Raw genomic sequence first — 26,413 nt, 5'->3', positions numbered from 1 at the left:
CTGTTCGTATAGTTTGAGGGTTTAAATTATAACTAATAAGTTAAAAAATTAAAAAAAAAGTTATAAAAATTTAAAGAAAGTATAAGAATATTTATTATTTATTAAAATTCATAAAATATTAATAATTATCTCTTTTAATTTTAAGTTAAGTTAACTTAAAAACAATTAAAAGTAACATAAAAATGAAGTTTGGTATTTCTGCTAGTTATATATATATATAAAGTGATTATGATGTGGCCGTTTTTTAATACGTAAAATGAGTACTCTTTTACCATAATATTAATAAAAGATGCAGACAAAATTTACCTGTTTCCAACCATCATAACAACCACTGAAACTTCTGTAGCACAGAAGTTACGTAGTATCAAAGTTGTGCATCAAGAAATGATTAAAAACCTAGGTTTCCAGATTTACGCTTATAAGATTGGCTACACTTTAAGATACTTGTTTCTCTTCACACACGTCAATAAATAAAAAGCTTAATAACATAACTTTTAAATCAATTAAAAAATTTCCTATTTTTTTTGTCAACATTCATATCAAGAACTTTATTCGACAAATAGGTCTCAAAATAGATGGGACTTCAGCCTTAGTATAATCAAATTTCTAGTTATACCAATCACAAGACTATAAGAAAATCTTTTAATTTACTTTTTTTTTAAAGTGCAAAATTAAAAATTAAATAATTAAAAATCTTAGAACTATGCACATATTCTCAACATTTCTGTAGACAAAAAAAGTTCACCTATCTGAGACGTACTTTTCAGATTTATTTTATAGTACAGTTTGTATGAAATAACTTTGTATTATGTGATATAGTGCAACACTGTAAACCATTCGATTACGAGTGGTAAACCTTAGCCGCCAAAATAATCTCTATGTTTAGTTCCTAAAATTGTGTGGTGTCGGTGGTCTTGCGTTCCTATCGTTGGTTTTAGTAAAATTAAGTTTCTGGAAACTAATAATGTCGGGCACAATTTTTCAGTCATCTGTTAAAATAAAAACAACAACCTCTAATTTGGATAATAATGTTTCAATTAAGTAAGTTAAATTGTAAAACAAAAAAAAATCACTCCATAAATTAACTGGAATTCTATCACATATATAATTTTCTTAAATAATTGATTTGAAGAGTAAATTGTTAGTTGAAAAATTTTATGGATTACATTTGACATTTATAAAACGCATTAATTATACAGGGTGTTCAGTAAATAAGGAAACGAATTTCTATTGTACTCATTGTTTGTAACAATTTAACTGTTTCCTAACTTATTGAACACCCTGTATTTATAAAAGTGAGCTCTCTTTTTTGGTAAAGGTTACTTAGTTTAAGAATTATTTATCTGTACTTTATTCAAATTTTAAAAATAACAAAAATCACGCATAAGTATCTTTGAGTTTTTATATAAATTTAAAATACTAAAATCATTAATAATAAATGTAATGAGTTCATTTATAATTTAAAGTTTATTTTTATTATAAATTAATACCGTTAGTACCTTAAATTGATTATTATAAATCTTACAAAGATTATGTATAAAAAATATTATTATACATGACTTATATAAATTAAACTATTCAATAGTTATACGTTAGTGATTATATTGATGGTGAGATTCGTTCGATAATATATAGTGTAGTTACATCAAAGCAGCTGTTTCGTCACGCTTAATATAAGAATACAAATCGCTATTATGTTCATCATACAAAAAAATGATACAAATACTCTTCCAATTAAATAATACGACAACCTCGGGTTGTATTAAAAACGTGACAGTTTTGTATATCATCATAGAAAACGACCGTGCATGTAAAAAAAATATTACAAAAAATCACTTTATTTTTGATTCTAACACAAAAAAAATCATATAATCCTCATGAAGTCATTGGCCGAGAAACAAATTATTCTGTATGGTATACTTTGATATAATAAAAAAAAATTTATTTGGTTCAATAATTTTTTTCTATTCTTGGAAAAATAACTACCAATTCCCATTAGTATACTATATTAGCTATGAATTACACATATATTTAACGTGAAATCATGTATACTATGAACAAATGATTTTTTTTTTATAAAATATTTATAGCTCGACAATTCCTTCTTGAAAATTGTTTTTCTTTTGAAATATAAGTCACTCAACCAAATTGAGCCCACTAGCTTAATTTTGATTGATGATTTTTAATTTTTTTTCCTAAGTTATAATTAATTAGTTAGTTATCAGTATCAAAGTTTGATTATTAGTATTTATTTACAGTAGCGTGACTAGAGATGGGGGTTAGAAATTTCTTTTCCTCCTATAGAATAATAATAATTTTTAACCTTTTTTTCTTTAAAGAATTAATTTAAGCATATTTTCTTGAAAAAAAATATTTATAAACCCCTCCAAAAAAAGTTCTGATTACATCATTAGTTATTTCTATGTACAATTTTAGTTTGGAGGTATAATGGTAGAATTTGGATGTTAATTCTCTTGAGTACCCTTATTAATATGGTATAGCCCAAGGCTACAATCAATCTTGAAGCCAGAAAAAGATTTTTCTGAAGTTTCAGTCATATAATTTCTGAAGTTTCAGTCATATAATTTTGCAAATATCAAGTTAAAAGGTAATAAACATTTATAAAAATATATTCAGCGAAACAAATTGATTAGTAGTCACTTTCTAGAAGGTGATATTTGTAATTGTCTGTATGTACTGCGTATTTATTAGTATCGTAGACCATATTATTTTGATTACTCAATTGTCAAGTTAGCTATTGAAGAAAGAAAAATTATGGGTTCATTGCGTCAGTTTCTAACGTTTAAATTACGTTTTAGTACTAAAAAGTTCTATAGTATTTTTTCAAAAATAATTCTTTTAATATAATTTAAGTATTGCATAAAAAAATAGAATATAAGTCAAAATACATAGAGATTTGATAAATTTTCTGATTGAACTTTGATAAATAATTAATTTTCAAATAGTAATAACTCGTTTTATTTAGAGTGTAAATGTCAAGTTAAGCTATACAATTTTACGACCTTATAAAATTATAAGGTTTCTAATCAATAGAACATAGAACGTATTAAATACAACCAAAAACTTAAGAGATGGGTAATCATTATAATCTATAATTAAAATACATGAATAAACATTGGAAATATTAAATTTCATAATACTGCTATGTATCAGTTTTTATTTTATTCTTAAGAATTAAAAAACTAACGCTTGCAAAAATATATTGGTTAAAATACTTAATATTAGTTTCAGTTAAAAATATTGATGTTCAATCCTTTTCTACTTAAAGACGCAAGTTACATTAATTGTTCCCTTAAGTTACGCCCTACTTTGTTTATCTCATTGTGAACTAAAAAGTGTCTTATAGTAACCGAAAAAGGAATGAAGTTGGACAAAAACTAAATGTTTTAATATTCGATTTCCTTAAAGATTAATATATTTTTAAATAAATCTTAAACATGAAGTTACACATTTTTTCATTTTCATAAAGATCATTAGCAAAGTTTGAAGTATCCTTGAGAAGAGTAAGCTTTTCTAAAAACAAAGTTATCAGGAGGGAAGGAAATTGTAGTTCACCTAAATTTTTTTTTATGTTCCGTCTATATTAAAGATGTTTTTTATACTATTCAATAAAATATCTAAAAATTCATGAAAGTAGTGTAAGTCTGCTCGTTTTATTTATTTTATTTTGTAACGGAAAATTAAATTAAGCATATAGTGTCGGTTTAGTCTAGGAGACTAGCATACGAATGCGTCCGGGCTCTCATATATTTTAGATTTGCATTAATTTGAACACCATTTTTTTTACTTACGAAACCTATATTGATATTGCTTCCGGGGTTCCTAAGATACCAAGACGACACTGTATCAATAGATATTTACCAAATTCACTTAGAATAGCTACATAATGCTTCAATGAATCTTTTTTAAAATATATACAAAGAGAATCAACTTTGGAGTACTTAAGGAAGGCCACAATGTTTTAAATGAGCGCTTGTAAATAAGAACTTTAAATCAATAACGTGCTATATATGCCAAAAATCATAATTTTCTGAAATCTAAACTACTAAAAATACTTAAGATCCTTAAATTTCTTATACATATTAAATCCCACGAAAAAAATGTTACATTTGCGCCCTTACTATTCGTTTTATTTATTTACATATATATTTTGTTTAGTTTATATTTATTTTTTAAAAATGTTGCATTTCCTTACTTTATTTTTACTGATCTTGCTAATGTACTTAGTCCATTTTATATGTAATTGAGCCTGTCATTAGAAAGTTTTTTTTAGGATTACCTAAATTTTTAATTTTTTACTACATAGCACGTTATTGATTTCAAGTTTTAAAATATTAAAATCATAAATAACAGATGTAATATATTTAATTCTTCTCAGTATTATTATATCTATTATTGAGCTTTATTATTTTTAGGGAGTTACATATTATTTTAAATTTACATATGAACCTACTTAAATTATAAATTAGACAAAAATGTGTTTAATAAAAATTTAATTGGTTTAGTAGACCGTCTAATTTACAACGCGTTTTGCTTTTTAATTTTACCGAAATGTTATCGGCCCATATCATCTGGGTCAAGCGCTATCTTTAAACCCACATAACGATGAATTAAATATTAAGAATTAGACTTTATTAAGACTATAAGAGTGAGAAGTGTTATTAATATTTACTGATTTGAAGTTTAAGTAGGAATAATTTTGTCTAGTAAAAGTGCATAGATGTATAACTGTGTATAAAGCAACTCTTTACTATTTATACCTATTATTAATGGAATAATAACTTAATGATATATAAGAAACTATTTAATTTCTTAAAATACACGTCAATTTTTTTCAAAAGCTGATTAGCTATAAATATAAGGTATTAATGTTTTAAATAATATGTATACAGAAAATTTTATAAGCCTTATAGGAACTGAACACCCTTATGGGATATCTATCTTGGGCCAGTCAATTTTAATGGAAAAGTTTTCTTTTTTTTTGTATTTCAAAACTTTCTATATGCATACATTTTAATTTCGTTTTTGCTCTCAAAATTTTGCAGAAATTATCATATAAGATTTTTGAAAATAGCTTTTTATATGGTATTTCATATATTTAGTCTAACCTGACAAATTTGTTAAATTATAATATCGTCTTTTTCTAGACACATTATTTAACTCAGCTTTTGTTGGTTTTCAGGATGATCAAAATTCAAATTTGTATTTTAAATGTGTTAATATAAAAGATAATCTTATTTTTATAACTTACAGTAAAACTATGAGTTTTACTAAAATATACAGAATAATTAAGTGTACAAAAACATACACTTTTTCTGTTAATATAACAAAACTTTTTGTCAAATTTTGTTATACGCATATTATAAGCGATGATATGAGTTAAGTATCATATTACATATTGTATTTAAATATAGTAGAATGACTTAAAATAATTTAAATAACTTCAAGTTAAACTAATGTTATTTTTAAACTTTAATGCCCGTATAAAAATTGGACTTCAATACTTTTTAAATAACTTGATCGTTCGCAAAATTCATTAACCTTAAAAATTTCAGTTCACAATTTTTATTTACTATTTTATAAATGTAACTTTATTTTATTAGAAACTCGTTTTAAATACTTTCTAAACATTGAATAAAAATCTTAAATCTTAAGGTAAAAAAAAACAGTTTTTTTTTTGTGAAATGACATAAAACTAAATATATTTTTTTATAGAAAACATTGTCAGTTAATGGTAAGATAATTTTTTTTTTATCGTGATTATTCGACCATAACTTTATTTGACTGAATGATTTAGTTTAATTATGTTTTTAACTTTTTTCTATACAAAATTTTTGAATATTATAAAATACAGAGAAGTACTTATTTTTTCATTGAGACAATTTTTCTCGCTATTTCGTCTTCATTTTATCTTTACTTCAGGCATAAGTAATTGGGTTTAGAGATTTGAATATACTCCTTCCTTTTAAAAATTTTTCTGACACTGCAGTTTGTTTTTTAAAGTATTGATAATTTGTGTTTTTGTTTTAAGATCAAGCATAGAGCATAAAGTCTTATGATCAGAACATCTTTCGCGTTCATATCATAATAAAATGAATGCGAACCCGAAGAACTTCGTCAATCATAAGATCTCTTCGGCTAATACAGATCAAGAGTATTTAGAACAATACCAATGTAAAATAACAGATTACCAAAAACGTAACTTACTTCCATTACAAGAAGATCTTGCAGATTGGATTAATAAATCTTTAGGTGAGCATTGTAAAGATCATATATTTATTTTTATATTGAAAAATATCACCGGACGGACCCAGAACTTTTTCTAGGAAGAGCTGTAAAAAGTTTTTATGCGTTAAGTCTAAAGAGTAATGATTAATATATGAAATCACTCAAATACATTTTCTTAAGTAGGTGATTATAATTCAATGAGGGAGCGTGTCCTCTTGGATTGGCCAACGATTCTTACCTACAAAATAATTTTAATAACAATAATTTTTAATTATATATATATATTATTAATATACTTTAAAATATATCAATTGAAAAATGATTAGCTTAGTTTTTATCAATAATTCTAAATGAATTAAAATTTCTAACTCATCTGTTTAAACAATACTTAAACATAAATAAAGTAAATCACAATTTCTATAACCGTCATCTAAAATCAATTTTATAATAACAAATAATTAATGTTGGCCTATTTTCTCTTTGTCATGACAAGTCAGATAGTTTATATAGGACATTTTTAAGTTATAACTTAACGTCAATTCAAAAGTCACGCGAGAAAGTACGATCGTACAGTCATTGCATAATATTATTCTACATATTTGGTTCTGGGGGTTTTAATTTGATGATATTAGGCATACCACACGAAAAGAATAATATTTGCTAATGTTTTGTATTTAATAGTTAGTTGCTAATATTTTTTAAACATAAGTCACGCTATATTTTGTATTTGGAACTATTTGATTTTGATATAGGCAAACTGCCATATATATTCTAGTTTACATCAATTTATTACACTGTACAGATTAAATAACAATGACAGTATTTTTTGACATTTTATATTTTTTATGTAATATAATAACTATATAATAAATAAATAATTTTTTACTATAAATTTAAATTATACTATACAATTTATAAAAATTATATTTTACAATTTAATATTCTATTTTATTTAAAATAATTATTATGTTAAAAAATTTTCGAATATAATCACAAAATTTCAACTCAATATTTAATTGTTTTTAGTTAATAATAAATATATCTATATCTACCTCCTACGATATCACCCTTTTCTTTACTGCAATTTTTCGATGTCATGCATATAATTCAAATTTTTTATACAATACTCTCCCATGTAAAGTTTTTTTAAAAGACTCTTTCTAACTGAATTTATTAATTTATATATTTAATAGTCTTTAATAAAAATTAGTCAAAAAATGTGCTAAATTTAAAAAAAATTTAAATTGACATTAATGAGTAAATGCTTCAAAGTTTCAATTAATTATTATATTTAAAAAATATTTTAGATAGGAAAAATAAAATCTAATTAATGTTATAGAGATATATAATTATTTAAAACATTAAAAATTAAAACTATATTAAAAATATTAATTTAAAACTATAAAATATTTATCTCAAAAAGCCACAAAAATATTAACATAACAGGGGAAATAGAAATATTTAAAAATAAAAATAATTTAATTAATTGGGAACAGAGAAATTCATTATTAAACTTGTGTAAAGTGGCAAAATGTAATAATATTACTTAGTGATGATGTCTATAGGGGTATATAATGAGTTTTTTTTTTTTGTTTGGGTGTCAGTATTGTTTAGCGTTGGCATTGGTAACCTTGTTCTCGAATTACGTATCTGCGATTTTTTAATTTTTTTTTTTTGAGTTAAATATTTTTAATATAGTTTTAATTTAAAAAAATATCAATTGTAATCAATTTTTATTATATAATCAAAACATATTTTGAACAACAGAACGTCGTTAATTGTTATTTACTATTATTATAAAATAAAATGTATAACACTATTTTAAATTATGTAATTATGTAAATTATGTAAGAATACTCTTTGATCACAAATAATTTATGAGGCTATTGTTATAATCTAATCAAAAAGTCTTATGGACTTATTTATACTGTTTTGATAATATATATATATATATATTTAAAATAAACAAAAGTACAAGATATTGAAAAACTTAACACATATGCTCTAATCATAAATTATCTTGTTTTTGCTGTGTTAAATTAGGAATTAATGTACGTTGCCCTGGTGTTGAACATTGGCTGTGTATATATAAACATACACGTTGTTAAATGTAATAACTAGTAGTGCACTGTGGATAAAATCGATGCTTTTATAAAGTAATAAAAAAAACTATAAAAATATAAAATGGTTTGTTTTAAAGGAAAAGTTATTAAATAAAACTCAATAATATTTATAAAAATTACGTTTTGTATTTAATTTTGTTTTTAAAATCTTCAAGATAATGCAAAAACAGTGGTTGATATAAAATTGCTAACTCTATTTTAAAACCATTATTAAGAAAGTATTTTTAGCTTTAATTAAATAAGTTTGCACGCAACTTATGATAAACCTTTTTAATTATTTCCATGAACAGGTATATTTTTACAATCAAATGACATAGACTACGTCCAAATCAAATTTTTTTGTTATTTTTCACTAATAAGGAAAAAAATATAAAATATAAAATTAAAATCTTTTTTTAATCTTTGTAACAGCGATTTTTTAGCCTTTATCTTACAAAAAATGTAAATGGGTCTATAACAATTTTAGGACAAGTTACAAGCATTTTAATATATTGAATTGGTATGGAATACATATACTAGTACGGGTTGCACCCACCTGCACTACATACACACTCTATGTATGATTATACGTCTAGAATAATTTAGGTTGAATGCTCCTGTTAACTAGGATGGCAAAGAACATTTTTTGTTTACGTTACGAACTCTAAACATTAAAAAGAGGGTGGAATCGATATATTCATGTTAACCCAGTACAGAATCCCTTGTAGTCTGGCGCCAATAGTAATTCAAGGTCAAGTGTAAAAGGGCATTCATGTTTTCTGCTACCGTTTTATTTGCCTATATTTCCACGCGTACTTATTTTGTTAGCTAGATAATTTTAATAATATTTTACAATGTTGTTAATGATAATTAGAAAATTCGTTTAAATTATGTTATTTTAACATGAATTATGTTGAAGTTATTTTAATTAACCATTTAACTACATGGAGTAATTAATATACAATGGTGGGAAAATTCATATTAAAAGTGAAATAATTCAAGTTTAAGTTCATTGCAGTGAACTTTTCTTTTAAAATTAATAACAATACTAAAATACTCAAAGAATTAAAATTATTTTATAAAATAAAATTTATGCTTTTATTATGCAGGGTTAGGAAAATTCATATTATCTGAACGGTTTTATCAATTTTTTTTTTAACGGGCAGAGTTTTTATTACAAAATAAAACTTGTAAAGAACAGACTGGCTTTTTATAGGTTTTTAAAACGATTGAATTTAGGTTTGAAAAATCCGCAGAGATTTTTGGCACAAGCTTAGCTTTACCAATATTAAATGGGAAGCGTATTTATCATTTTTTTGCCTTTGGGATAGTATGTTTAAAATATTTATGATCCTTCGAAAATTCCACTAAATCAAATTTTATTTAATTGTAAAAGTTTTTTTTTTTTTGCGAAAAATAAAAGATCCATCATTTTTAAGATATTGCACTTAAATTTTGCTGCCTGAGGTCATTTATTCCTTTGGTGTCCTACTTTATACACCACTGAATATAATAATACAAAAATAAAACTAAGAAAATAGTTGTAATAATTATTTGTTTTTATTAGGAATAGATTGGTTGAATGTGAATAATCTACTGGACATGTTGGATAATGGTGTTGTCTTGTGCCGATTAGGCAAAACCATTGAACATTTTGCACGGGAATATATACTTACAGAAAATTACCAAGGTGTACGTATATAATAGTTATAAAACCAAAATTAAAATGTTAAATATATCAGATCAGTATAAATGAGACGTAGATGTAGTACTCTGACTAGTGTTCTATGGTATTTTAAGACGTCCCTTGAGAAGCTTATATATTACCAAGAGAAGTTATGAGTAGGACTCATGAGTGAGGAATATAAAGTTGTAAAACTAATTATACCATATTTAAATAATTAAAACCATATTCTTAGGCATGGAAAATTAAAAAGTACAATAAAAATAATCCAGAACCTACTCTATAAAATATTTTACCAAAACGGGTTTTTTGACACATTAATAATCAAAGCTTATGATGATATAGTTATAAAAAAAAATCGTGTGACTCATTTAAGTTAATTTATAGTCCCATTCGGAGAATGGACAAAGCTATCAATGCATTGTATAGGATTTATGTGCTTAAAAGAACTGGTTTCATAAATAAAAAGAAAAAAGGCCTCTTTTCAAAACAAATATAAAAAGTGCAAAAACGTTTTTTTGCATTAAGTTCTAATATTATTAAATCACAATATCTAGGCCCCAGTACTAATCTTTATCAAATTATTAAAATATCAATAATTTTAATAAAAAAATAATTAACGAGTTTTTACAATTGGCCTTGCATATTAAACTATTATTATATCATATTTTAGTAATTCAATATTAAAAAAAACAATACTTAATAATGCAATAATTTAAAATCATTAACTAAACAATTCATATGTTGATTATATTATAAATATAATAAAAATAAATAAAAAATTTTTTAGGATTTACCAACAATATCATCTAGATGTTTTGAATCTGCGAGAAAACATAGTTTTTTTTCTAGAGATAATACTGAAAAATTTATACAATTTTGCCGTCGCCTTGGAGTACATCAGCATCTATTGTTCGAAAGTGATGATCTAGGTATCAATTTTATTTTATTATATTTTTTTTATATAACAGTCATTAACTAAATTTAATAATTTATATTTAATAGTGAAACCATTTTCTTACACGTTTTGAAAATAATAAAATCATTATATTGAAAAAGTATGAGGCACAATCTAAAAAATATTATTGTTAGACTTTTTTTAAGCATCAAATTTCTCTTTTCCTACATGATCTATTAAAATTGACTGTTAAACTTTAACTCTAAAAGGTGCATTGAAACACATTTATAATAAATTTAAAAATGTTATATTATTCGTTTATTAGCAAGGCAAGAAAATGTTATAAATAATGTTATAATTACATAGCTCGACAAAATTTGAGTCATAAAATGTTTATGAAATTTTAATTTATTGTTTCTGTTAGGTTTATTGGCGCTGATTCTGAGTATGCCTTAGTTTTTTTCTGTCACAATTTAAGTATTTGTAAAATTACGATTTTTTCACATAAAATGTTAATTGAAATGACAAAAAAAAAATGTTTATAACTATTTACTTATATTTACAGTATCATGTACATAATTGGGGCAAATTTTAAAATCGTTCCATAAAGTTTTAACTTTGCTGTGTACTTTAAAAGTTGAGTTTTACAGAATTTTAAAAAAGAGGTAAAGAACTGTTTTTATAACTTTTTTATTTATTCATTTTTATATTATTGTTATTTATTATATCGATAGGGAAATTTACGAGGATTCAAAAAATGCTTAAATATTGTTTATTGAGTTACTTATAGTTGACATAATCGCTATAAATGTGAAAAAAAACTTAACGAGTGAAAATAATCGTAATAACGACTATTTGTTTTATTCGAAGTCTTCATAGATTAATTTGGTTAACTTAAACTTAAAACTGTATTAAAAGTTTACAATAAATTAAACAACATTAACACGAATAAAAAAAAATTAAAGAAAACAGTTCAGCTTTAAATTTTTTTAAAATGCTGTTGTTAAACTTAACTTCTAAAGTCCTCTCAAAGATGAAACTTCACGGAATTATTTCAAAATTTACATTACTTATGTTCATGATATAATTAAAGAATAATTAACATTTTACATTTAAAAATCGTAATTATACAAATACTCAGATTAGGGCTAAAATATTTATGGTAGAAAAAAAACTAAAGGCATATTCAAAATCAGCTTCAAAACATATATCAAAAAAAATAAACTAAAATTTTTGCTAAAGGTCGTTGTTGAAGAACTTAAACGACAGAAGGTTTTAATTATTAATTGGCGTGAACCGTAATTTATTGCACAGTTTACAAAAAAAACAAAACAAAGTATTGAAAATAAAAGTACAGAAAAGACCTAAATCATATAATAATACTAAGATGATAAACTAACGTTATTCGTAGTGATAGGATCCCGAAAAACGCTACAAAATCAGAAAAACGGACCTGGAGGTGTGACGGAGATAACCTACTGGACGTATTATTGTGGCTGGTATTCGACTCTAGGCATTTATTGGACTTTACATCACGACGATAACGCGTATGTGTAACGGTCTGGTTTATAGTGGTGCGGTGGCTGTGGAGGAGCGGACACGACCGTGTCAAACGGATGACAACGCCGTGGCCGTGTCATTTTATAAAGATTGCATCAAATTTTGCTAAGCTTTGTTAAAATGTTTAAAACGAAAAAATTTGTCAAAATATAATCAAAAAATGAAAAAACAAAAATATTTGATAACAATAAAAACAAATATTGTTAAACATAATAAAATTTATAATGTACAACAATTCTTATTAAAAAAATTAAGTCTTTTCAAACGTTATATTTAAAAAAATTTCTATGTATGAATAAAAGTAAATACTTGCTCCTTCATTAAACTGCCTATTGCATTGAATATGTTTCAAACCCTTTTAGTATTAAACGTAAAAATATATTAACATTGAAAGGTTAAATGAAAAATTTTAAATATATTTAAAATTAAAATTTGCTTACTGTAAATGTACTAACTGTGCTTTGTGTCCATATAATAAATTTAAAAGAAAATTATTTATATTGATGGGTTATATAGATTTTTTACCATATAAAAAATATTTTCTTAAATTATAGTTATTTAAAATTTTTAATTGGTCTATTTTATGAATGTTACTAACATTTATTTTTTTCCTATCTGACTTTGACATTATTTAATTACTAATCAGGACTTTAAAACATTATAATAATGTTATAGTTGTAAAATTATTAAAGAAATATAAAACAATACGAACTGATAAAAACTAATATTTTTTTAATTTTAGATCATTTTAAATACTTTTTTTTAATCAAGTCTCTTTAGTATTTCAAATCTACAGGAAGAAGCTATTAAAGTAGGATCAAAAAATAAAAATAAAATAGACCATTAATAACTCGGTGAATTAATTTTTTTTTTTTATTGTACTTAAAGTATTTTAAAATACATTTAATAGTTTTGCAGAACAATCCTCGAAATGTTGTTTTATGTTTAATGGAAGTATCTCGCTTAGCATCTCGCTTCGGCCTTGAACCTCCAGGGCTTGTTCAAATGGAAAAAGAAATCGATGCTGAAGAAGCTAGAAGTCATCAAATAAATCATTATGTTTCACCTACCTATTCAACACCAAATAATAATCATCATAGGTATAATTAATTGACTTTAATAACTGAATTACATTATATTTAATGAATGAAGAGCTCATTTGTATATTCGTCACTCTAATCTTATTCTTAAGAATGGAGTTATCTTACTTTTGTATAAAACTGTTTAAAAAGAACAAAATGTTTCTATTTATAAAATTATTTAATTTTAATTTCTTACTTTCGTCTTTTTAAGGTGTTCTATAAGTGCTATACCCATGGCAATTAAGTCGACAAACAAGCTTAGAAGGACAGAAAGTTTGGGTACAGCATCTATGATAACATTAAGATCTGAATCAGATACTACAGATGAAGATTATGTAATAGACGGAAGTCAACATTTAAATGAACTTGACTATAAAGTTGGTTTTATACTATGGTTTTAATATTACTAAAATTCTATGGATCTAATTAATTTAATAATGTTTAATTTGTACAGGTCAAAGAAGCTAGCCGAATAGCTCACACTCATTGTCATTGTCAGGGAAAAAAATTAAAATTAAAAAAAATAGGGGAAGGACGTTACAGTATATATGGACGGAACGTTTTTATAAGGGTAAAAAAATTTCAATATACTAAGAAAAATATCATCAGGTTTGCTTTGTACTTGTTGATTTACATAAATAAACTATTGCTAGAATAGCATAAAAATTTTTAACATTTGGGTCTGCACAAAAGCACAACTAGAATAAAAATTTTAGTGATGCTAAATTATATTTTTCCCATACAACAATTTTTTTATACAAGGTGTAACAGTATAATCCATAGTAATATATGAGTGGGTATTATGGGGGATGTATAATAGTGCCTCGTTATTTTCTATCTCCAAAATTGAGGGTTTTGAAATAACTCCCCAAGGGACTCCAAAAATAAAAATTAATTGCACTTTAGTATTTCTCACAAAATTCTCGTACAAATTGAGGGGTCATACGATTTCTGTCACTTATATTATATACTATGCTACTTATAAAAAAAATGATAGTATTTAATTTATAGAACTTAATGTTTGCTATAAAAAATGTTATTAGCAAAAAAAAACTGTATCTTAATATTTACAGATTAAAATTAATAAAACAACATATTTTTATCTTAATCGTTGAAATTTATTTTATTTGTTTATTTCAATAATGCACACGAGTTATTTAAACTACAGGAAAAAGTTGTTTAGAATTAAATTTTTTACTTCTTTTGTTGCGCATTTTATATTTTTTAACAAACGTATATCAAATAATATTCGAGTATTAATGCGCCAAAGGTTATTTTTTGCAAATATAAAACAAACGCACAAAACAAATTTAATAATTTTTAATTATGTAATTTTACGTTACTAAAGATAAAAATATTCATTCTTAAAAATTATGCAACCTAAAATTATTTTTTAGATTGTGAAAAAAAATAAAAATAAAGGTCATTAATAATTTTTATGGTCAATTTTAAAATGTTGTCTTGGTCAAATATAGTAAATCTCCATAGTATTTTAAGCATATAGCCTTCAGATATTTTCCAAAATACATAACTATAGGTAATAAACTATTATTTTTTTGCTAATTATAACTTCTATTTTAGTTATTGAAAGGGACTCATATGATGGTTCGAGTTGGAGGAGGATGGGACACTTTAGAAAACTTCTTACTTCGACATGATCCTTGTCAAACTCCAGGAAAGTCTAACGTAAGAACTTCTCCATTGTGTAATAGAACTGTGTCTCCAGCTCCACCAAACAATAGCCGTGTTCAGTCACCTTCACAACGCAGATCATCTATACCTAGATATCTTGGTCCTAAATTTAATTCGTCTAATGCATTTAAAACGCTACCTGAAACTACACTTTTAGCACGCTAGTTTAAATGAACAAGTAAATTTCCCCATCTTATTTATACACGTACATATAGTATATATGCACAAGTTGCACAGATTTATATGATTTTATGTTATTAAAAGTTATGATTAATTAAGATTCTATAATTTAGTTATATTTTTATAAAAACAACTATATTTTGTTAATAAATATAATAGTAATATAAGTATATGTTATAAAAATAAATGTTTATTTTATGTTTATAAATACATATTAGTATCTACTATTTTAACAAAGCGTTTTTATTTTCTACTAAGTATTATTATTTTACAGTAAAAATAACTAAATGGCAAAATATAAAAATTAACAACATATCATTTAATCAAAATACTCCAAATAACAAAAATTAGCGTAACTGTTCTTCAAATAAAATGATTTTAATTATATATAGAAATTTTAAGTAACAATTATTACATGATTTATTAAAAATAGTTTAAATATATGTAAATGACAGTTATATCTGAATTAATTGATTATTATAAAAACTAACATAGTGCTAAAATTTAAAATATAAATCAAGTTAATTTTATGAAAATTTAGAAATAACACTTTGATCAACAACCATTTAAGTATTGAATCTTTATATTTAGTATTATATTACAATAAATAATGCATTTGTTTACAAATATTCAAAAATTGAACTTGATTCACTTTATTAAATTTTGATCCTTAGAAGAATTTTTAAATAATTGATTCAATTATAAAGATAACTGAGACAGTCCACGTTACACATAAAAACATGTTTTTAATAAAGTTACAATAAAACTAAGAATTTATAAAGTTGCACAGTATTTTAAGTAAAATGGAAGTTTTAGACATTGATAACAGGTTAAAAATTCAAAAAATAATTAATATAAAAACTGTTATATTTTTATAAAATAACATTATGCTCAATAACCATAAAGTAAAACCAACAAGTGGTAACATTTTTACTAAGGAACTTATTAAGCAAAATCATCAAAAAGATAACTTAACATTATAAGATTTATTTGTATCATTATATCATACATGTTTTAATAACAATACAACAACTCAACAAACTTAGAGATAATATAAAAAAACAATAATAAAATAAAGTTTCATTAATGTATAGTAATTTTTTTTAATGGTAATAGATAAACCCATTAATGGACGGTTATAGGATTGACACTTAAATAATTTCATTTATCAAAAGTCATATTTAACAGTTATAAGAATTTAAGAAATTAGTTTAATAAATATATCAACCAATAAAATACTAAGGTAACAGATCTAATATTAAAAACAATTTTGAGCAGAACTTTTGAACTAATAGTTCAGTTTGTTTAAACAACAAACTTTGTACGTTTAGTAAAAAATTTTTTATTAAAATTAGGAAATCTTATCAATTAATTGCATGTTCTTGACAAATAGCTGATAGCTCTTTTAACCATTCAGTGAAAATGATTGCATTAATTGGCAAGTCTAGAGATTCAGGTGCGTTTTCTTTATAATATCTTTTTAATTGTATAAAAAAAAAATTGTTTTATTACAATAAATAATAAATAATGAAAATAAATAACAGTTTGTAAAAAATACATACCTATAGCCTCCATTTTTAGTAGATTCCAAGACAGCTTCTTTCTGGCTTAAATTTTTTCGGAACATAGCTCCAAATGCATCAGAAATACTACGTCTTTTTGATTCTCCTAAAATTAGCATGAATTTAATTTAATTTAAATATAGTATTATAATGTATATAATATAGTTTTAAAATATAATAATTAAAAAAATTACTTTTAAGCAGGAAGCTAAACTTTCTTTTATACAGAGTGTTCAGTAAGGAAACAAGTCAGTTGTTACAAACAATGAGAACAATAGAAACTTGTTTTCTTAAATACTGAACTATGTAAGTACTATGTAGGTACTTTGTAACATTTAAAGATTAAGAATAAAAATAAAAAAAAATTCTTATAAAAATATCAATAATAATAAAGTAAAATAAGATGTAAATAAGATAGCTGATGTAAATTAGTCTCATTTTAGTTTTTTTAGCTCAAAAATGTTTTTATTTTATATTTATTTGAATACTGTTTTTTTTTCTATTGCTTTCATTAGTAACAATTAAGTTATAGCATCTTAAGGTGTCAGTTTTGCCTTACATTTTCCTATATATTTATATTTATAATAGCAATAAATATTTCACAATTCAGTTTTAAGGAATTATATTTACCTCTTGACAAATATTTAACATTTTTTTCAATATTACATCTACTATCTTGGGTATTATAATTGAACTTTTTGTCTCGCTCTACAAAGAACAATTCAGCTAATTTCATTTTTTCAACATTACCTTGTAGTTTACTCTCTAATGTGTACTTTAAAGACCTTAATATCTATAAATTAAATAACAATTATATCAGAAAAATAACACATCTATTAATCTAGTAATTTCATTAAAAAATGTTTTTATTGTTTTTCTTATGAAAATAAACTTAATAACTTCATATCTTATAAAAATTGCTTACCTGAAGTAAAGATCTTATAGAAGGTTGAAAAATCATTGAGTGATTAAGTAATAATGATTGAATTAGTGGGTTATTGTAAATTGCTAATCGTGTCATTACTGAGGTTAAATATAAATTAATTCGAAAATCTTGTTCCGGAAAATTTTCTAGTTTTGAAAATAATGCTTCAACAAAAGGACCTAAAAAATTTTTTCTTAGAATATGTACAGTGATTTTTTTATCATAACCCACTCAAATACTTAAAGAATAAATATAATTTAAACATTTTTTTTTTTTTTAGTTATTTTTAGTTACACATTTTTCTTGAATTATTATCTATGTAATACTTTTTAAGTTCACCCTTTATACCTGGTAAGGGTATCAACTTTGTTTTTTTTAATGGGAAAACAATATTTTAAATTTAATATAACGTTAGAGTTTAAATTAATGTAAATGTAAAGTAAATGGCATTTAAATTTTTAATATAACTTTATTCATTTATTAGATATAAACATTTAAAGTTTTAAATTTTTAAGTTAATATACATGTATAATATACAAAGGATTACAAATTCAGGTAGCTGATCTTTTATAACATTGCTGTCACAGTTATGGATTATTCATTATCAATTATGACTATCAATAGATATACTTTTTATAACATTGATAATAACAATGTGTACCTGTGAATATTGATGTCATAAAAAACCAATTAGCTACCTGTATTTGTAATCCCTTGTGTATTATACATGAATATTAACTTAAAAATTTAAAACTTTAAATGTTTATATCTAATAAATGAATAAAGTGTTATTAAAAGTTCAAATGTCATTTACTATTAATTTAAACTCTAATGTTTTATTAAATTTAAAATATGTGTTCCCATTTAAAAAAACAAAGCTGACATCCTTACCAGGTATAAAGGGTGAACTTAAAAAGTATTGCATAGTTAATAATTCAAGAAAAATGTTTAACTAAAGATAACAAAAAAAAAATGTTTAAATTATATTTATTCTGTAAGTAATTGAGTGGTTTATGATAAAAAATCACCCTGAATATATATAATAATTTGTTGATATCAATTTTTGGACCAGTACTTCTAAAATAATTCTCATTATTATACCTAGGAGGAGTAAGAGTATAGTCAGGTAATTACTAGTTATAAAAACAACAATAGCCAATTCTTTTGACCTTGTAAACGGGTTTCAAACAAACATTTCTGCATTTTAGACATATTATTCAAAATAAATAAATATTAAATTTTAATTTCAACAGCTTTCAAAATTAGTATGAATTTTCTAAACATATCAATCGTAAAAAAGTTATTGTTTTTAATACAAAATTAAAATTTTTCTTGTGTTATTTAAATTAAATAAAAATCAAGTTTGAACAAACAAATTTTCATTAGATATGAGATAAAAAATTGAAATTTTGAAAGAACGCTTTTTAAATTTAATACTGTAAACTAATAAATATAAGAGAAAAAAAACTTCTTACTATATATACTGTATATAAAATAATTAATAAATATTTTTTCATTTTCTCGTTCTAGAACTTTTTTTTAAATTATTTACTTTTTTAAACAAACAATGTAAATTGCATTTATATCTCTGCTAAACTAAACAATCTTATTCTATCCTTAATGTACTTTTTCTTCGTGATCAAATTTAAGTATAATTTAGTAAAATTATATTTACCTAAATAAGGATATTGTAAATGAGATTCTTTAGTTTTGTAATAAGACTGACGAATAAAATAAGTTGGAGAGTCACTTTCACACAGAGATGAAGAATTTGATAACATTTCATCATTTGTTCTGTAAAAATAAAGTTATAAATCATACAAGTTGTTTCATTAAAATAAATTATTCAATACACTGAAGTATTAATTATAATTAAATTCAAAAAATTGAAACTTATAAATTTGATATTTAAAAGCCTATCATCGTACAAAATTTAACATTTATTATCTATATTATTATGTTCCGTCTTTTTTTTAAATGAATGTTAAAAATAAATTATAAATACTTCTCAACATCTTTTCCAGTTTTAAAACTTTCATAACCACTAGAACTATCATCTGCTGACAAAATGCTATTCTGATCAATTTCTGTGTCACTTGTTTTACTTTCAACTAAACAAAATTAAATAACACCATTATATTATTAATAATACATAGTAAGTTTTATATTAAAAAAAGGAAAACTTTAATACCATACTAATAAATAGAAAAGATATTTATATAAAATATATAATATATTTTATAAAAATATAACTAAAGAGAATATATACTATTTCTACAGAAAACTAATCTTTTTATGGGTTTTTATTGGTTTTACTATGATATGTTTTTTTTTATCTGTTACCACTGTTACTTAGCTCTCACCAAACCGATTTCTTTCCACGATACGTCAAAAGATCACTAATCGTATCTAGTCATTACATCTAGACAACACCCTCAAAAATTGAAAAAATTTTCCTTGTTCCTCGTAAATGGTGGAAACCTCCAAAAAATTTACAAATTTTAAAATCGCTTATTTTCAAAATTTTTTCAATTTATTTTACTTAAAACTGCTATAACTTTCTTAAAAATTAACAAATCAAAAAAAATTTTCTTTTATATAAATGCATGATGTCTTTACCTGTTATATGGTATATTTTTTTTATAAATCTGACCCTTTACCTGCCCACAAGGGTGGATTTAAAATGACAACTTTTTCACAAAAAATTAATTTTTTCAACTTAACTTTTGAAAGTGTTCCGGAAAGTCTGACACTTTTATATATATCTTAAATTAAAGCTAATGTAATATACTTTATTATGGTAAAAAAAAATTTCGGACTTTATTTTGTCTTCACGGTGAAAATGGCTACCGAATGTTATTTTTGTGTGAATATTCTCGATTTTGTATTTTACATTTTTAACTTTATAATGCTATAACTTTTTGAAAAATATATGGATCAATACAATTTTTTATGAGAAATAATATTTATATCTCTTTTACATTCGACATACTTTATCTTAATCAGGATATAAATAAGGAAATAGGAGATCATGTAGCTTTTGGAATAATCCACCAATTTTTTAAAATTAAACACTATCTAAAGATTTGCATCGAAGCGTTTTTTTTAATATAGTGATTTTAATCACTATCAGATATCATTGTACTTGATCGAACTATGCCACGTCACTCTGTGCCGCGACCCCTCTATGCTGGGTTTTTTTTTATAGTTTTGTTGGAAAAAGTCTATTTTGTGATTATACTTTTAGTACTAGATCATCTCATTTAAATTAATAATTCTATAATAAAAGCAAAATTAAAAATCAATATACTGATTGAATTTGAAGGATTTTCTCCATCATACAAATATGTCCAATTATATGTTTCTCGAGCACTTTCAGCTATCTTAACACGAGCAAAGTATAAATACTGACAATATTCTAGGTGTAAAACTTCGGAATTTATATCTTTATACCTGAAAAAAGCATATTAAATATTTTATTGAAAAGAAGCTAGTGAACCACCAAACAATTTAACAAAATATATCATTAATGATTCTTAAAACACCCAATAAACCATAAAACTTATAATATTATACAAAAAACATTACAATAAAAAACTTAATGATTAAAAAAATTAAAAAACCATTGAATTAAAATAAATAAATAAAGATTAATATATTTTTATTTTTAAATTAATTAAGTAGATCATGTTAAGTACAAAAGAAAATTGTAAATAATAGATAAATACATACTCAAATAAATCCGGTATTAATGATAAAAATATATCAGCTGATTTACAATAAATATCTGTTTGCTTAATTCGAGAACGTTGGCTAAGCATTATATGAGTGCATGGTACTAAATATTTTAGTATTAAATCCAACATGATATCTTCACAATTTAAATCTACAATTGTTTCCATCAAGGCAAGAGTAGCTGTACATACCTAGATTAAAATAGAATAATTTTAAATCAATAAAATCCTCACTTAATTAAAAATAAATTAAGACATTTATAACAACAATAAATACCTTAGGAGATTTACTATTAATTCGATTAATGAATAATTCAATTATTTTAACTTTTTCAAATCTTTCACAAAGTATAAATTTAACAAATGTTTGTAATAATCCAGGATGTGTAATACTTCGAAATAGTAAATCTAGATATACTGTTGCCGTAGCTACTTCTTGTTCAGCCACCTTAAAATATTTTATTTTTAAATAAAATTTATTAAAAATTTAAAATATTTAACTAAATGATCTAGTTATATATTACCTATCAGCAAGAATAGAAACACAACTAAATTTATTTTTTATTTTTCTGAGTTTTATGATATGAATAAGAAACAGTAAATTTTAATCTAGGAAAGTTCTATTAATTAAGTAAATTATTTCTGCTACAGTGTCTTATCAATAATTAATTTATATTAAAAGAGTAAAAAATTGTTCATTTTATTTTATCTTTCCTATTGAATATGTTTTATCAACTTATGCCACTATTCTTATCATTAGGCAAAATATAAAATTTATGACAGCAATATAAAAATAAAATAAAACACAAGCGGTTTCAAATATTAACTACTTAATACTCAATTTGCAAATATAAAATTTATTTAATGCTGATATAAAAATGAAAATATTAATGTTAAGTGATTTTTGTTTACACATTCTTTTTAAATAGAGAAAAATCACAAACATATCAATATTAATATGAATATGAAATATTTACATATTTATATACAATACAAATTTATAAAAAAAAATTATAGTAATTAACAGAAAAAATTGAATGTGCAGGTACAGATATAATTTATTATAATCTATAAGAAGTTTAAGAAATTTTATTGAATATAAATAACATTATGTAAAAAACAACTTTTTTACACCTAAGAAATGTTTACACAAAATGTTTAAATCCTTATTACAATGAATATTATAGAGAGATAATTTTTTTTTTTAATAAATGATTAAACTCAATAATACAGAGTGATCTGTATATCATAATCTAAAAAATTACTTTCAAAATAAATACAAAGTTGCGAAAAAATTTTTAGTTTTTTTAGTCTTATATACTTCTTGATTAATCTTTAATAAGTTAGTTATTAAATATGTATTTGTTCCATTAAAAAAAGTTGATATCCATATAAGATATAAGAGATGATATTAAAAAGTAGTTGATAACTAATACATAAATAAATAAATGTTACTAAAAAAAACCAAATTTTTTCTCAATATTTTATTAATTTTGTGAGTTATGATATAGATATAGACAGATATTAATCTCATAATGAAAACTAATAGGATATATAATAATTTTAAATAGAAATAAAAAATATCAAGAATAATAAAACTGTAAATTATATATAATTTAAAAAAATATACACAATTTGTGTCTTGTCATATTTATAAATGTTGAAAGATATATCTAAAGAAAATTATTTTACCTCATTCAAAACTGAACCAAAAAAAATTAAAGAGTTTAACCATGCAGTTCTATGATGCAAAAAAATTACATGCTACATTTAACAATTCAGTATGAAATAATAATTTTACCCTTAGAACCTGAGAATTACTACAATTACTTTCGATTTCCTAGACAAATAATAATGTTTTATTAATAATGTAATATATTACATTAAATAAATTTGAGATAATGGTTAAGATTTAATTCACATATCATTAATTAGAAATTTAAAAATAAAACTAACATAGTATGTATTTAATGTTGACTGTATCATTGTTTGCATAATACGTATCTGGAATTTTTTAGCGGTTTTTGTAGCTATTTGAGCTAAATATTTTTAATATTTTTTAGTATTAAACTAGTATTTTTAATATAAATTTAATTTTAAACCATATAAGCCACAATTGATCAATTTTTATAATATAAAGTGTTTGAAGCTAATTCATTCAAGAAGCCTAATGCCGTTTTAAAAATAACTTACAAATTTCTCTGGATTGTAAAACAAGAATAATGATGATGTGTTAAAAAAATATTAGGCAATAAATAGATGTTCCTAGTAAATTTAATTAATTCATTTTTTCTCCTTAAATATATTCATAGTGAAACACAGGAAGAACTGACAAGGTGAAACAAACATTTTTTTTTCTTTACTTTATATATTTAAACTTTATATTGAAATTTAAACTATTATCATTGAATATTATAATTATATAATTTTATATTATTACCTGCATTAATGCTGGAGCAACAACTGGTAAAAGAAATCCATGATATAAATAATCCAAAAGTTGATCGTGTACTGTTTTATGACATATTTTGGCAACAGCATTACATAATTCTACAGAAGCCAAAAAATTACTAAGTTCTGGGACATCTTCAATGTTTTCTGGAGTTAATCTATATGTATCATTTTCAAAATCTAATTTCCGTGGTAACACAGAATATAAAGCACTTAAACCAGTAGCCAACACAGGACTGACATTTGATTTTAATGTTAAAGTATTAGCTAACATTTCATTGCTACGTGATAGAGAAACAAAAATTAATAAAGCATCACGAGCTTCTTCCCCAATTGAACCATCACGATGAATAAATGACATTAGTAATGAAAGAACAATACATCTGTAAAGATAAAATACAATTTTTTTGTATAAAATCTTCAACATTTTAAATAATAACTAACTTACTTAGAGCTTTTGTTAAAATTATTTTTCAATATACTATTTATTATATTGGAGTGATGAGAAAGAAGAATACAAAATTGTCTTAAAACAGTCACTAAATGTTTTTCATTTGTCACTGATAAAGAATCACCATCACATGAATTTAATATTAGAAGTAATGGATTTAATATAGAGTCATCAAGAAGAATATTATAACCTCTGAATTCTGTTAATAAAATACTGTAAATTTTAAGTAGCTCAGCTTTTAAATAACTTTTGTATCTGTTCAAATAATAAAGAAAATTTATTGAATATTAATTTATATTGAATTATATTAATTTTAAATTAAAATAATTTTTGAATAGAATACTAATAACTATTGATATATTTAACCGGCATCATCAAAATACTATATTATGATGCAGCAGATAAGTTTTAAACAATTAAAGATTCCGAGGATAGTATTATTAGAGTTAGATGGTAAATATGTTAAATTAATCATGACAATAGCGTCAACATTTCTACCGGGGCCATTTTTGATAAACTAATTTTTTGAAAAGATATTTGCCTTCTAACTATGATTATCACCCAATCCTCCAGAATCTGTTATCGCCTTAAACATGATTTTAATATTTTTTTCAGTTATTTAAATCTTATTGCTGTGCAATTTATCAAAACATAGATAACATACACATAATTCAATAAATTATAATCGTGTAATAAAATAAAATATCATCACCTATCTGTTTTTAAACTCCATGAATATAATTTTCCTAATAACTGATTATTTAAAAAATATTCTAAACATGGTGACTGATTGGTTGAATTAGCTGATTGTACATCCAGAAGTAATAATTTAACTAACTGGTTTAAATGATTTATAACTGCTGAAATATCATCATATTTAATCACTCCTTTTGTTGTCTAAAAAAATCCCAGTTATATTATGAATAAAGTAGAAATTACTTAAATTAAAAGATATATTAATTTACTTTATAAAAACAAATTTCTAAAGAATCATCAAATAGTTATTTATTGTAATTATTTCTTTAATTTTACTTACTTGAATTCTATCAATAATTTCAAATGTTTGTTGCCAATGCTTATTGAAGCTGTCAAAGCATGCTGATAAATCAAAATCATCTATTTTTTCAAAACCTTTAGTTCGTTTGAACCAACTCATATTACATTCATTATCTAAATATCGCAAATTTCAAACAAATTGATTGTACAGCTACCTGAAATTTTATCTAAACATTTTTTTCTCTATTTAAAATTGCTACATATTGACCAAAGTGAGAATTATTAACAACTAACAGTAGCAATATTTTATAATGCGAATTAATAACAAAATTAACAATCACTGGTCATAAAACACAGTTGTGTAACTAAATAACAACATTAGTCACCTATTACTCAAGACAATTTAACATTATGGATTAAAATTTTCTCACTACCTTCTTATCTAAAAGTGTATTAATTGATAATCAGATATTGATAAAGATACATAGTTATGTTATCTGAGAATATCTAATACAATCACCAAGGTGGATTTATCAACCACAAGATATATATCGATAATCTCGTTTTGGAAACCAAGGGTTTGTAGCACGACCTAGAGAAGGTGGTAAAAGCTAACCGCAAAGGATAGCGTGTCACATTCGAGAGACAGTCTTTGCACAACGTCGCTTGGTATCTAAGTCGTATTGGTGCCGTGACGTGACAGCTCGACTTGGAATTCAAATAAAGAGCGTCGCTATCTAACGGTAAAGGAGCGCAGCATTGAGAGTATAAGAATAATACTATTAAAATTTGTCGTGATTTGCGTCAAAAAATTTTGTTTAATCCTTAAATAGCCAGCTAATAAACT

At 23.5% G+C, this 26,413-nt stretch overlaps 2 protein-coding genes across 3 annotated transcripts; one reads left to right on the top strand and one right to left on the bottom strand.

Moving 5' to 3' along the window:
- Positions 1–892: 892 nt before the first annotated feature.
- On the top strand, positions 893–15,599 carry LOC126893632 (growth arrest-specific protein 2-like). Its single transcript, XM_050664016.1, has 8 exons — positions 893–1,041; positions 6,053–6,273; positions 9,919–10,043; positions 10,826–10,967; positions 13,404–13,593; positions 13,787–13,952; positions 14,030–14,146; positions 15,157–15,599. Exons 2-8 carry the CDS (start codon positions 6,114–6,116, stop codon positions 15,430–15,432), a joined length of 1,176 nt encoding a protein of 391 aa, XP_050519973.1. The 5' UTR covers positions 893–1,041; positions 6,053–6,113; the 3' UTR covers positions 15,433–15,599.
- Positions 15,600–16,509: 910 nt separating this feature from the next.
- Positions 16,510–26,242, bottom strand: LOC126893626 (FHF complex subunit HOOK interacting protein 1A). Of its 2 annotated transcripts, XM_050664000.1 has the most exons (14): positions 25,607–25,973; positions 25,283–25,467; positions 24,568–24,825; positions 24,109–24,502; positions 23,470–23,508; positions 21,946–22,116; positions 21,667–21,860; positions 21,245–21,387; positions 19,940–20,045; positions 19,610–19,728; positions 17,935–18,113; positions 17,640–17,802; positions 17,010–17,115; positions 16,510–16,923 (listed from the first exon to the last, which is right to left on the bottom strand). In XM_050664000.1, exons 1-14 carry the CDS (start codon positions 25,724–25,726, stop codon positions 16,812–16,814), a joined length of 2,289 nt encoding a protein of 762 aa, XP_050519957.1. In that variant the 5' UTR covers positions 25,727–25,973; the 3' UTR covers positions 16,510–16,811. The 2 variants fall into 2 exon arrangements, with proteins under 2 accessions (XP_050519957.1, XP_050519958.1); XM_050664001.1 differs by lacking the exon at positions 23,470–23,508 and having other exon boundaries at positions 16,514–16,923; positions 25,607–26,242.
- Positions 26,243–26,413: the final 171 nt, after the last annotated feature.

The sequence above is a fragment of the Daktulosphaira vitifoliae genome, unplaced genomic scaffold (genome assembly GCF_025091365.1).
Source record: "Daktulosphaira vitifoliae isolate Bord-2020 unplaced genomic scaffold, ASM2509136v1 Scaffold_1, whole genome shotgun sequence".
Taxonomy (NCBI): Eukaryota; Metazoa; Arthropoda; class Insecta; order Hemiptera; family Phylloxeridae; genus Daktulosphaira; species Daktulosphaira vitifoliae.
The sequence above is the reverse complement of the archived record's forward strand: the minus strand, read 5'-3'. Positions and strand labels throughout refer to the sequence as shown.